This window comes from Mustela putorius, unplaced genomic scaffold (genome assembly GCF_011764305.1).
Source record: "Mustela putorius furo isolate JIRA1106 unplaced genomic scaffold, ASM1176430v1.1 tig00000450_pilon_pilon_pilon, whole genome shotgun sequence".
In the NCBI taxonomy this organism is placed as follows: domain Eukaryota; kingdom Metazoa; phylum Chordata; class Mammalia; order Carnivora; family Mustelidae; genus Mustela; species Mustela putorius.
Window position 1 is genome coordinate 5,580,882 of NW_025421385.1, and position 14,177 is coordinate 5,595,058.

Here is a 14,177-nt window from a genome sequence, read left to right on the forward strand (position 1 = left end):
AACATCAGTTACTAATTATCTCAGAATAAATGCTGTCTTCTGCATACATTTTATCTGTTTTCCAAATTTTCTAAAATAATCACCTATTACTTTTAAACTATGAAAAAATCAGAAAAATCTAAGAATAAGTGCATCCCATTTTTATATGCCATATAATATATAGTATATGCATATAATATATATTATATGTTCTATATAATATAATATAATAAATATATAATATATGTTTTATGTTTATGTATATGTATAATAAGTGCATCCCATTTTACATACCATATAATATATGCCATATACATATATATTATATGGCATGTAAAATGGGATGCACTTATTATATGCACTTATATATAAAACATTATATATTATATGCCATGTAATATATGTATAATATGTTTTTACAAGGTACTGTATACACTATGACCTCAATTATGCAAAAATAAAGACAGAAATACTTCAAAAAATGTTAACAGTTGCATGCATGAATGGTGCAATGGTGGGTGATTTATTTATTCTTTCTACCTCCAATACTTTCTTATTTTATAAAATAACTATATATATTTCATATTGAGAATAGAACTCCATAGGTAATGATAAGGATGATTTTTTTTTTTTACATGATCAACTGATTATCCTATTAGTACTGATTTTTGCATATAACTTTCAAGGTCAGGATAAGTTTTTTGATAAAGGTAAAATGTATTTACTAAAATTGCTGCCTCCAATATGGATTAAAACTGATATCAGTATTCCGTAACACTTTATTTAGATTTTACCTGAAAGAAAAGGAAAAACTTTAATACAACTACAGGGGGCTGAAAATTCACTCCATATCTGGAAGCCTCAGATGCAGAGACACACTTTGCCCACTCTAAATAAAAGCGTCCAACAAACATTGATTTTTTTTTTGTTACTATCGTACCATCAATCTGATTGCATGTGTCATCTGTCAAAGAACTTCTGATCTCAAAAGTGCTTCAATAAAGAAAAGGGATATGTGACAAGAGATAAGACAGAGTGGGAGCCATTCATTAAATTACTAATTGGAACAGATCTGGAGATTCGCCCTCCAGGCAGATACAGAAAAATCATCAAAGTCCAGTGTGTGTCCCCAAATGGAACTTTCTAACAAACAGCAACACACATTGTTAGTTTCAAGATTTGCGTCCTGATACTCCTGAAAGGGCAGGTGGCAGGGATCTCTGGGAGGGTGGAAACCGGCCCAGGTCTTGGTGGGAGAGTGAGTGACACCGCAGTGTCCCAGCTGGGACACCCTCACACCACCAAGACTGCCTCTATGTTTCAACAGGAGGTCGTTGAACGTAAAAAGCAGGAGTGATTTGTTTCCTTGCAGTTGTCAGTCCACGGAGATCTGAAACTTACAACATGGCTTGTTTCCCTTGGGCCCCTGGTAATGAGAATTGTCTTCAGCGGTGCCTACGAAATCACTGTCACAGAGCTGCGGTCGACCTTTCTTTTCAATCTCTGCACTTTCCAGGAGTTATAAATCAGTTGACTTTCAAGCTCGATGAGATGGCATATGCCCTAGTTTGAAGAACAGATGGAGGCTTGGGGGAAAATTGTTTCTGCAGGCTTGCTACAAGCAGCACTGCTCCATAAAAGTGAACCATTCGCACTAATTTCTCACATAAATTATATAGGCAGCAGGGAGCACCAGCCCATTCAGCAGAAAATCTTTCATCTAGCTTTCAGAGGTCATCTAACCAATTTAAATTAAAGTTATTTCTGATACATGGCTGTTTTTTCGTGCTGTACACTTTTAAGACATAGCAATTTACATCAAATAAAAGAATGGCATTAATTGTACATGCCGTCCCCTCCTCCAAAAAACACAGAACAGCACGGTAATTGCCAGAGGATTTTTTTTTTTTCAAGACCTCTAGAATAAGCTCTGTCTATTAATTAATCACAGAGGAATTAATAGGGGAAATGCAGCAGCTCTCTTGTACAAAAATCAGGTAAATTGTCATTTCTTTTGTAAAATTTGCCTTACAAATTCTACTAAGGCCTGCTATCCAAACTCAAGCTTTGGCAGTTATCAAAAGAAACAGAAGCCCAGGACAATTCCAAGAGAACATTCATCCTTCTTCATGTGAAACAAATTATGCAACTCTCAAATAAATTTGCCTACAAGAGGGCGCCTGGGTGGCTCAGTGGTTAAGCTGCTGCCTTCGGCTCAGGTCATGATCTCAGGGTCCTGGGATCGAGTCCCACATCGGGCTCTCTGCTCAGCAGGGAGCCTGCTTCCTCCTCTCTCTCTCTGCCTGCCTCTCTGCCTACTTGTGATTTCTCTCTGTCAAATAAATAAATAAAATCTTAAAAAAAAAAAAAAAAAAAAAAAAAAAATTTGCCTACAAGATTTGAAAAATCAACATTGGTTTTACCTGGGGTAGAGGGTCGGTATAGACAGAACATCAATCTTTTTTTAGTCCTTAAGAAACTGAAACATTAAGAAACTGAAGACACCAAAGGACTGATGATTAATCCAAAGTATAGAATGTTGAGAACAATGTGATGAGGACTAATGGATCAGATATCATATCGCAGAGTGACTTACATTAAAATGCAGTACTATTTACAGATAATGAGCTACCATGGTTTGGGGCTGATTTTAATTGTAAGAAAATTAGTGCATGATTTTAATAATAATTATATTCAATAACTGTTTTTCCTACTAGGAAATTATTAGTTATGTCAATGAAAACAGTCACATTGACAGAGCTTTTTATAGTTCATGAATACCATGAGTGCTGTTAAGGACTGAAAAGAACTGAGAAAAAGAACATACCAAGAAGAAATTCTAAAGAGTCATGCCCAAGTATTAGCAAAGAGGGTCAACCTCAAATTGAGGGTGCAGTCTGGCCACTGTTGTCAGAAATTTTAAAAATGAATTTGAGTATTCATTTATGCATAGTGCTTTCTTTACTTGGATGTTCAAATTGGACATATATGTAGTCATTTAAAAAGGTGAAAACTTGCCATTTTGAAATTTACGAAATTTTAAAAAATAAGTTCACTGGGAATGCATTTACATAAAATCAAAGGAGCATTTTCATGAAAAAGTCCAGCCCACTGAAACCAGTGCATATAACTCTGGACCATGCATTCAAATTTACTGGAATTTCTAGGCAATACTTATTCCCTGAAATAGTTCATGGATATCACAAATTATAGTTATTTCTATAATTGGGAAAGGAAATTTCTTAGAGCTCCCATAATTGAAAAGCGGCCATACCAATCATCTAGCATGTGGTTCTCACTCACTGATGAAGACAGTGAAGCCTACAGAGTGAAAGACATGTCATGAACCAGTGTCGAGAGAAGTAAAACCTGGAGATAGCCAACCCGCTCCAGAACACTTTCCATTCATTCCGTGCATATCACTGGGCGCTCACTCTGTGCCAGACACTGTTCCAGGTGCTGAGATACATGAGCAAATGAACGCGGGAGACAGAGGCTCTTCCCTCAGAAGACTTCAGAATAAGTCATTTTTATGAATCAGTATTAGGCTCCACTAGAGGCCCTTATTTCCTTTTCATTTTCTTCCACTTTTCTTATTATGCGAACTCTATTTTACTTTTTTATATAAATATATAATTTGTTATTTAAAAAATTAGAAAAATGTGTTTTTAGTTACCTAATTAATGTTAATTTATGAAGTCCTTTTTTAATTAAAAAAAAAAAGTTGTGTGATCCAAGTTTTGACCAACGTAACTACAAGAATGAATACATTAACCTCAGGGGAAGGATGCTTTCGTGAGGAAGATCACATCGTGCGCGGGGAGTAGAGGCTACTGAAGTCCGCTGTCACCTGTACCTGCCCATGTGCATCAGTTCTCACTTTGTCAATTTTACTTCAGAATAACAGGTCACTAGAATCATTTACATACATATTCAATAAGGGATAAGAAAACAAGAATGCAGAAATGCCCCGCACGGCGATGCCACTTTGAACAATGCCTGTCACAACCTTGCCAGGTGAGGGTCTACATGTTGCTGACAAAGCCCATTTTGAGTTTTTTCCCTGTGAAGACAGTTTGGATGTCCGTTCTCTGAGTTGCGTTTTTATCGAGGGTTTCTATTATATCCTGATTTGGCAACAGTTATAGGCTATTTATTTCTTATCCAAATCTATCTAATACCTGGGACATCTTTAGGCATGTTCACCAGAAATTTAGTGAAAACGAGACTCAGTATATGCCACATTCTGTCATAAAGCATGGAATCATGGACAGGTGGAGAAAGGGGATTTCTATCAGTATCTACAATATCAAAATGCCTAGAAAGTGAAGAAACTTAGAGACACCTTAGTGCAGCTGTAGCTCACCAAAATAAATAAGTGGTTTATAATACCATATAGTTAATTTAAAAAACAAACTCCAACATTTTTCTCCAACTCCTTCTGCCAAGGTCTATATAAAAGTGGCTGTTTTAAAGTAACTTGCATTGCCCTACTATTTTAAAATAATGGTTTGGGATCAGAGTTTGTAAGGCAGTGAATTTCATGTGTTACCTATGATTTACGTATCTGTTCCTCATGAAGCGTGTAAATAACAATGATCATTTCCCCTCCTTTAGGGTAGTAAGGACTTCAGATTCCTGCCCCCAAATAGGGAATTAGAATGGGCTCCTGTTCCTTCTCCAAAACTGACCATGGGAATACTAGAGGCAAAAATGTACATTCCAGGAAGTAACAAACAAAAAAGGAAGAAGGAAAAGAAGGAAGGAAGAGGGAGGGAAAGGGGAGGAAGAAGAAGAGGGGGGGGAGGGGAGGAGGGGCAAGGGGAGGAGGGGGAGCAGGGAAGGGGGGAGAGAGCAAGGGAGGCAGGGGCAGGAGGGGGAGGGTAGCTCCGGAGGAGCCTGAGGGTGTGGGAGCGGGGATGGAGGAGGCAGGAGAGGACAGTTTACAGCAAACTCTTCTACTCCCGTGTGGAAATTCAAGATGCGGAGACTCAAACACAATTTAGAATGTCCTTTGTTCATGCTGATTCTCTGCTTTGTAACTTATCCAGAATGTTTAGCAAAAGCAGCTAACATTCACTTCTATTGCTTATGCTCTGGATATTGAAGATAACAGCCATAGAATAAAGTCACGTTTCCTCGAATGCTGGCAGAGTCAAGGAGAATGCAGAAAAAAGAAACAGATTTAAAAATTCTCGCTTGGGGCGCCTGGGTGGCTCAGTGGGTTAGGGCCTCTGCCTTCGGCTCAGGTCATGGTCCCAGGGTTCTGGGATTGAGCCCCGCATCGGGCTCTCTGCTCAGCAGGGAGCCTGCTTCCTCCCCTCTCTCTGCCTGCTTCTCTGCCTGCTTGTGATCTCCGTCTGTCAAATAAATAAATGGAATCTTAAAAACAAAAAAAATTTTTAAAAAAATTCTCGCTTAAGTCATTATTATGTTTTTAATGTCTTTAGCCATTAATAATTAATCATTCTTTAGCTGTATGTAGAAAATGTATATTTAAAAATTTTTTAAAAGTGTACCAGAGCTTGCCTGGTAGATTTCACATTCCAGATCAGATCTATTCATTTTTAACAGATAATTAACTAGCCACTGATCAGTATATGGAAAAAATTTCAATACAAAAAATTGCACTACAAATAACCATTTTCATGGGCACTAAACTAGGGTGGCAGTTCAGGATGCAGATTGAAATTTCACTACAAAAAATTTCACTACAAAATTTTTGCAAAACCTTTTTTATATTTACCAAGGAATATTTGATAAGCATAGACAGTCGTGACCAAAAAATGCATGCACCCGCCCTGTCTTCTCATTTCCTAGTAATCTGCACAGAGCTCTAGCCCTCATCTGGCCTGCAGGTTCCAGCCTTCCTTTTGGACCGCTGCTATCTTAGTGGAGAGCAGCACTGCCTAATATGGTAACCATGTGGCTATTTAAATTAAAATTAATTAAAATTAAAAATTTAGTTTCTCAGTCTCACTAGGGACATTTCAAGGGCTTAATGGCCACATATGGCCAGTTGTAATTACTAGACAGTGCAGATGTAGAACATTTTCACCATTGCAGAAAGTTGCATTAGTACTCGGATTTTCAGCGATCCCATACGGAATAGACCAAACCGTACAGATTATGGCATTTCGTCTGCCTTGTTTTCCTGGTCTGGGAAACAAATAACCATTTTCATGGTCACTAAACGAGGGTGGCAGTTCAGGATGCGGGTTGAAAAATCTAAATGTGCAAAGACATTTACCTACATCTAATTCTTCTATTTTCGACTTTCTCTGGTCATTAATAAATTGCTACCATAGAGCACCTTTGTTATTTCAAGAAATATGTGACTTCTAATACAACAATGATGGGGTCGGCTAATCTAGAACAGGTAGACAGGGAATTTGGGGTCGTGGGCAGCAAGAATCAGCAACTTCATGGGGGAGCTGAGCCTCAGGGGCTGGGACAGCCTCCATCATGCTTCAGGACGGTGACTCCTAAGGGTTTCAGAATCACAGGAAATTCTGATAAAAGACATACCACTTCTTACTACTTAATTGTACATGCCATTTCAGGCACTCACGAACCCCTTGAAGTCCCAGTGGTGTCAAAAGCAGTATGGAGAAGGGACCAGTATTTTCCTGGGAAAAAGAGTTACTCGGGAGCTGTCAGCGGGAGGGGTGGGGGTGTGAGCTGTGACACGACCTGTGCTCTGTCTGCACATAGGAAGGAAGTACCATGCAAAGTCATGGATTGTTTTGTTTTTGTTTCATTGGCGGAGGGGTACAGCCCTGCTTCCTTCAACATTCAAGGCCCCTTCCTTAGGTATGGCATCCTAAAGATGTCCTCTGTGGCTACCAAGTACTAGATTGTTCCCACAGCCCATGCACCAAGGAATAAATACGAATATATTGAGAGACTGCTTACAAGCCTATCTTTAATAATTCTAACCTCTTCATTTCAATATTAGAGTAGTACAAATGAAATGTGGTTGGCAGAAGCCTACAGGTGATAGGGTAAGAGGTTTCTTTACACGTATGCTATTCTTCTAGAACCGACAGCAAATAAAGTCCTTCCTTTTTATTCAGACTTTTTAGCTTGCTGAATCGGTACTATTGTCAATAGTAACTTCAAAGAATTAATATAGCTATAAAAAGGAAAAGTACTTTATATCCCTTCTGATTGTTGGATTATCAAAGATAAAACAAAATGAATGATTCATCCTATGTTTTCATTCTTTTCAAGATGAATTTTTTTCCTAGTCTCTCAACAATTCTAAAAGTTACTCATAAGACTATTAGAGCAGGTCAAAATAAATCTATAAAGTTTTTGTTGATATAATTTTCATGGACTATTATTGCTTAAAACACCAAAATCTACTAACTTTTTTAAAAAATTATTATAGCATATCCTTTTACTCCAAAGGACTGGGATTTTAAAAAGCTTCCACTGTGTTGCCCTGTGGAGCCAGTAGACAGACAAATAAACACAAAATCCATGTACCTAATCAAACGTAAAAAAACCCACAAAAATCACAGTAAAATTTTGGGAATATATACGTATATTAAGACTAAAATATCTGAATGACTCATACTTGCTGTAAGTTTTTCCTCATCGTATGCACACTGTCAGATAACAAATACACATTTTAATAGAAGTGATTAAAAGCAAGATAGTGCAGTCCTTCAGCCTCCTAAAAACATTATGACAAAATGTAATAAAAGGAACACCTTCAGATTTCTATGACCAAATAGTCTGTAGTAATTCTACGTTCGATAACTGAATTACATTATGGCTACTCAAGGTTTAGAAATGTTTGATAATTCTGTGAAAACATTTAAAGACATACTGGAAATAATGCAAACAATTCTCTTACTTGTTCCATAAAGGAAGGAAAAGGTCAATTTTGATGAACTTAAGTGTTTATATTGATGAATTCTTTACTTTGGCCATTTTATTTTATTTAGTGCTGTAAATTTACACAAAGTACAAACAACCCCTACCTCCACCTTCAGACGCGACTGTAGGACTTTTTCGTTAAATGGGTCAATTGCATCAGTGAGATGGTATTTGGCAAGCACCTCTCACGTTCCTCACCCTGTGGTGATACACACATGTGCCACTCTGGCTTTAGGCAGAGAAACCCTTTTAGCTGATAAAAATCACCCAAAGCAAGGTCCTTGATAGCAAAAAATAATTAAATAGCAGAAGCCGGTTACAGATCAGCATTGGTTTTTTCAAATTAAATGTAAAAGCCTTCTCCGGTTAAGAGACTGGCAAGTTTTTACAAATACCATCAGTGAGCCTTTTAGAAAGAAACACAGCTGCATTAGAATGGAGTCATTAGGCAATACATTTATTTTGAAGCCAATTAACCTTTTGTCAGAAAAATGTCGGTGCCGTAATGGTTTCAGCGTGGAGGTCAGCCTCTAACCGGGCACGTGTGACAGCCACCGCCGCTGACACGTGCCGCAGACAGAGAGAGAGTGCAAGCGCGAGAGCCGACCTGCTTTTGTATTCCACTCCGCATTGCCAGGGAGGGGACAATCTTGACCCATCCATTTAGGTAATTAAAGCTTCCATTTGGAAGTGTCCTGCAGGAAGGTGAAATCCGGGGGAGATGAATGGCTGTTGCTCTCCGCATTCAGCCACCAGCTCCATCATTTGATGGACCGCCTGAAACAGGCACCACTGCCAGGTTCTCATAAAAATAGAGATGAATTGGGCAGCAGACGATTCTCGGAGGCAAAGCAACTCTGTCATTTTCTTTTTTGCAGGCTGTAATTTAATTGTTAGTCAAGGTGGACAGCCGACACAGGGGGGCTTTCTCTAAGAGCTTGCCCACCACCTTTCGTAGGCCGAGAAATCACTCCGGTTTATCTACTTGGCCAAGTCTATTTGGCATTGGGAGATGTCACTCCAGCGGCCCAGCTGGTTCTCCAGGCTGTGCCCTGACTTACCTTCCACGCTATTTTGTTTCCTTTCGAATCATGCTCAAGGGCAATTGGGAAGTCTCCTCGCTCATAAAATTTTCGAAACGCTGTGGGCTTGGTTGGTCTTTCTTTAAATGCTCCTGCAGCTGGAGGGCCTCTCACCTTCAAAGAAAAAAAAAAAAATAGAAATCAGGTCTTGAAAAATAACCAAAAACGCACAGTAAAAAGACTTTTCTTAAGTTTTAGTTTATATGAAATATTCTGGAAGATAAAAACCAAATTGTTTAATGATGCACAACAGCAACTTCACTAATACAACATTCAAAGAAGATAATTATTTTATAACATTAAGGGTTTACTTTATTTCAAGCTACTTTAGATAGCATTCTTAGAAAAAGTCACTTTAAAAATATCACATGATAAAGAAAAAAAGTCTAAACTTTTGTTTAAGTAAAATATTTAATAGAGGACTTTAAATTCAGAGTGTTAAAACTTTTAACATTTTTAATAATTGCTAATTCTAATCTCAGGTCTGATATACTTTGTGGAATACTGAATGAATAGATTTAAAATACATTCTACATGTATTTAAAATACACCAACCAGGATAGCACAGTCGTTCAAGCATCTGATTCTTGATTTCGGCTCAGGTTGTGATCTCAGGGTTATGGGATCAAACCCCACGTCAGGCTCTGCTCAGCACCCAATCTGCTAAGGGTCCTCTCTCTCCCTCTGCACCCTCCCCCTGCTCGCTCTCTCTAAAACAAATATTAAAAAATAGAATATGTCCTTTTAGTCTTTCCATATATATAAAATGTAAAATATGTTCTGTTGTGAATATTTACAAAATATAAAAATGTTACATAAAATTAAGCCATAACAAATAATATAATTTAAAAAGAAAATGTGCAAGTACAGCACACCTTCAATATTATGAATTTATGAGAAAGTACCATTAGATTACATGAGATTCTGCCACCCCCAACTGAGATTTTTATCAAAGAAGAAACATTTCTTTTTTTTTTTTTTTAAGATTTTATTTATTTATTTGAAAAAGAGAGAGAGTGAGTGAGCATAAGCAGGGAGCCTGATACGGGGCTCAATCCCAGAACCCTGGGATTATGACCTGAGCTGAAGGCAGACCCTTAACTGAGTAACCCAAGCACCCCAAAGAAGAAACATTTTATATTGAGTTACTCATTTTAAGAATCTTTTAAATCTGCATTGTTTATTAATTCATTAGGTTAGAAAATTGAAAGTGATAGACTATTTCGAAAATTATAGACCACTGGTTACCTTTCTCTGAAAAAAAAGTAAATACTAGATATTTACTAGTTTAATAAAAACAGACTATCTTGTTAATTCTTAATATGGACAAAATAGCAAGTAAGTTATGCAATATCTTAGTATTTTAAGTTACTTGATATCATGTTAATTTTTAATATCCATGTAAAAATTTGAATTTCAATAAAGAAATATGTAAAATACATCTAGTATAACAAATACGATAAATGCATTTTATCAGCACACATAGAAAGGCTAATACTAAAGAACTGAGTGGGATATTAAAATATTGAGATGATTAAACGTTGAACTAGAGGTGAACAGTGAGGTAACACAAATTATTAGAGTTTATTTTTTAGTTTTTAAATTTTTTTTAGAGAGAGAGAGACCACATATGCCCACACACATGCAAGGTTGTGGAGAGGGGCAAAGGGAGAGAGGGAGAGAGAGACTCTCAAGCAGACTCCCTGCTGAGCCCTGAGTCCCATGCACAGCTCTATCTCTATTCTAGATAGACGCTATCTAAAACATGACCTGAGTCGAAATTAGAAGTTGGACACTTAACTGACCAAGCCACCCACGTGCCCCTGAGTTTAGAATTCCCTTTACTACATAGAACGTTATTCCCAGCATATGTAATCACATAATTATTATATAATCAATTATATAATATTAAATATTATGTAATTACATAAATAATTGATGTGATACTGGGTAATGGGGAAGCAAGACTGGCTCTTACTTACAAAATATTTGAAACTTGTTCTGGTATTAGAATTATTGCCCACCATTTTCAGACAAATTCATTCGACTGTTAAGTAACCATATGTGTATGATAACTACTTTGTGCAGAGCTCTGAGCTGGATATTATACACACATTCCCGTCTACATCAGTATGACAGAAACTACAGAGATGGCACTCCAGGACTTTGCAACTTACGAAGAGGTAAATTTTGAAACACATTTTTGGAAATTGATAAAGAATTGGCAACTTTCTATTCAACATAGTACTAGAGGTCCTAGCCTCAGCAATCAGACAACAAAAGGAAATTAAAGGCATCCAAATCGGCAAAAAGAAGTCAAATTATCACTCTTCACAGATGATATGATACTATATGTGGAAAACCCAAAAGACTCCACTCCAAAACTGCTAGAACTTGTACAGGAATTCAGTAAAGTGTCAGGATATAAAATCAATGCACAGAAATCAGTTGCATTTCTCTACACCAACAGCAAGACAGAAGAAAGGGAAATTAAGGAGTCAATCCCATTTACAATTGCACCCAAAACTATAAGATACCTAGGAATAAACCTAACCAAAGAGACACAGAATCTATACTCAGAAAACTATAAAGTACCCATGAAAGAAATTGAGGAAGACACAAAGAAATGGAAAAATGTTCCATGCTCCCGGATTGGAAGAATAAATATTGTGAAAATGTCTATGCTACCTAAAGCAATCTACACATTTAATGCAATTCCTATCAAAGTACCATCCATCTTTTTCAAAGAAATGGAACAAATAATTCTAAAATTTATATGGAACCAGAAAAGACCTCGAATAGCCAAAGGGATATTGAAAAAGAAAGCCAACGTTGGTGGCATCACAATTCCGGACTTCAAGCTCTATTACAAAGCTGTCATCATCAAGACAGCATGGTACTGGCACAAAAACAGACGACACATAGATCAATGGAACAGAATAGAGAGCCCAGAAATAGACCCTCAACTCTACAGTCAACTAATCTTCGACAAAGCAGGAAAGAATGTCCAATGGAAAAAAGACAGCCTCTTCAATAAATGGTGCTGGGAAAACTGGACAGCCACATGCAGAAAAATGAAATTGGACCATTTCCTTACACCACACACAAAAATAGACTCAAAATGGATGAAGGACCTCAATGTGCGAAAGGAATCCATCAAAATCCTTGAGGAGAACACAGGCAGCAACCTCTTCGACCTCAGCCGCAGCAACATCTTCCTAGGAACAACGCCAAAGGCAAGGGAAGCAAGGGCAAAAATGAACTATTGGGATTTCATCAAGATCAAAAGCTTTTGCACAGTAAAGGAAACAGTTAACAAAATCAAAAGACAACTGACAGAATGGGAGAAGATATTTGCAAACGACATATCAGATAAAGGACTAGTGTCCAGAATCTATAAAGAACTTAGCAAACTCAACACCCAAAGAACAAATAATCCAATCAAGAAATGGGCAGAGGATATGAACAGACATTTCTGCAAAGAAGACATCCAGATGGCCAACAGACACATGAACAAGTGCTCCATATCACTCGGCATCAGGGAAATACAAATCAAAACCACAATGAGATATCACCTCACACCAGTCAGAATGGCTAAAATCAACAATTCAGGAAATGACAGATGCTGGCGAGGATGCGGAGAAAGGGGACCCTCCTCCACTGTTGGTGGGAATACAAGCTGGTGCAGCCACTCTGGAAAACAGCATGGAGGTTCCTCAAAATGTTGAAAATAGAATTGCCCTATGACCCAGCAATTGCACTATTGGGTATTTACCCTAAAGATACAAACGTAGTGATCCAAAGGGGCACGTGCACCCGAATGTTTATAGCAGCAATGTCCACAATAGCCAAACTATGGAAAGAACCTAGATGTCCATCAACAAATGAATGGATCAAGAAGATGTGGTATATATACACAATGGAATACTATGCAGCCATCAAAAGAAATGAAATCTTGCCATTTGCGACAACATGGATGGAACTAGAGCGTATCATGCTTAGCGAAATAAGTCAAGCGGAGAAAGACAACTATCATATGATCTCTCTGATATGAGGAAGTGGTGATGCAACATGGGGGCTTAAGTGGGTAGAAGAAGAATCAATGAAACAAGATGGAATTGGGAGGGAGACAAACCATAAGTGCCTCTTAATCTCACAAAACAAACTGAGGGTTACTGGGGGGAGGGGGGTTGGGAGAAGGGTGTGGGATTATGGACATTGGGGAGGGTGTGTGCTTTGGTGAGTGCTGTGAAGTGTGTAAACCTGGTGATTCACAGACCTGTACCCCTGGGGATAAAAATATATGTTTATAAAAAATAAAAAAATTATAAATAAATAAATAAATAAAAAGAATTGACAACTTTCTATTTTGCCAACAAGTTATATACCCCCCAAAATTATAATCTACCATTGCATCACCATTTTAACAAAATGGTGCTATACATAATCCAAAAATGTATACCACACAAAAAGTGGTATACAAGAAAGAAAGAAAAGAAAAGTTAGCTAAATTAAACCAGCATCATACATACTTACAGAAAGTTACAGAGAATAGTGCATATGTGTATACGTGTGTGTATACTGTATTACTGTGCAGTACTGATTGCTAGTAAGTAGATATTTCATTTTTGGTGCTTTTTTAAAAAAATAAATATTAAATAAAGAAAAAATATATGTATAAATATACATATAGATAATATATATACATACATACATAAACTATATAATGAAATACTCAGCCATAAAAAAAGAATGAAATCTTGCCTTTTGTGACAAGATGGATGAAGCTTGAAGGCATTATGCTAAGTGAATAAGTGAGTGAGACAAAAGGACAAATACTGTGTGATCTCACTTAGATGAGAAATCTAAAAGAACTGAACTCACAGAAACAGAGATCAGATTGGTGGTTGCCAGGGTCTAGAGGGTAAGGCTGACATCTACTGATCGTCTTTTTTCATTTGCTTTTTGATCTTCCTGATTCTTGTGTGATGACTGATTTTCTATTGAAACCTGAACATTGGTGATTGTGAGACTCAGACCTTCTACCTTCTGTTTTAGCTGGTTTATTCCAATGTGTCTGGCAGAGATGTGGGGAAAGGTTACGAGCGCATTACAGTCAGGCTGGGGTTGAAATCCTGGAGGCCCACCTGGCCACTGTTGACTCCACAGAGGGAGTTTCTCATGGATAATGGGTGAAAGTGGGGGCTTCAATACCACTAGGCCTCCAAT

General features: G+C 37.5%; 1 protein-coding gene across 3 annotated transcripts in view; it reads right to left on the reverse strand.

Moving 5' to 3' along the window:
* The window catches only part of PACRG (parkin coregulated), a 497,055-nt gene that overhangs the window by 418,360 nt on the left and 64,518 nt on the right, over positions 1–14,177 (reverse strand). For all 3 annotated transcript variants that reach the window (XM_045080290.1, XM_045080289.1, XM_045080291.1), the window contains exon 2: positions 8,928–9,062. In XM_045080290.1, the coding sequence (XP_044936225.1) occupies positions 8,928–9,062 (135 nt within the window). The remainder of the gene's footprint in view (positions 1–8,927; positions 9,063–14,177) is intronic.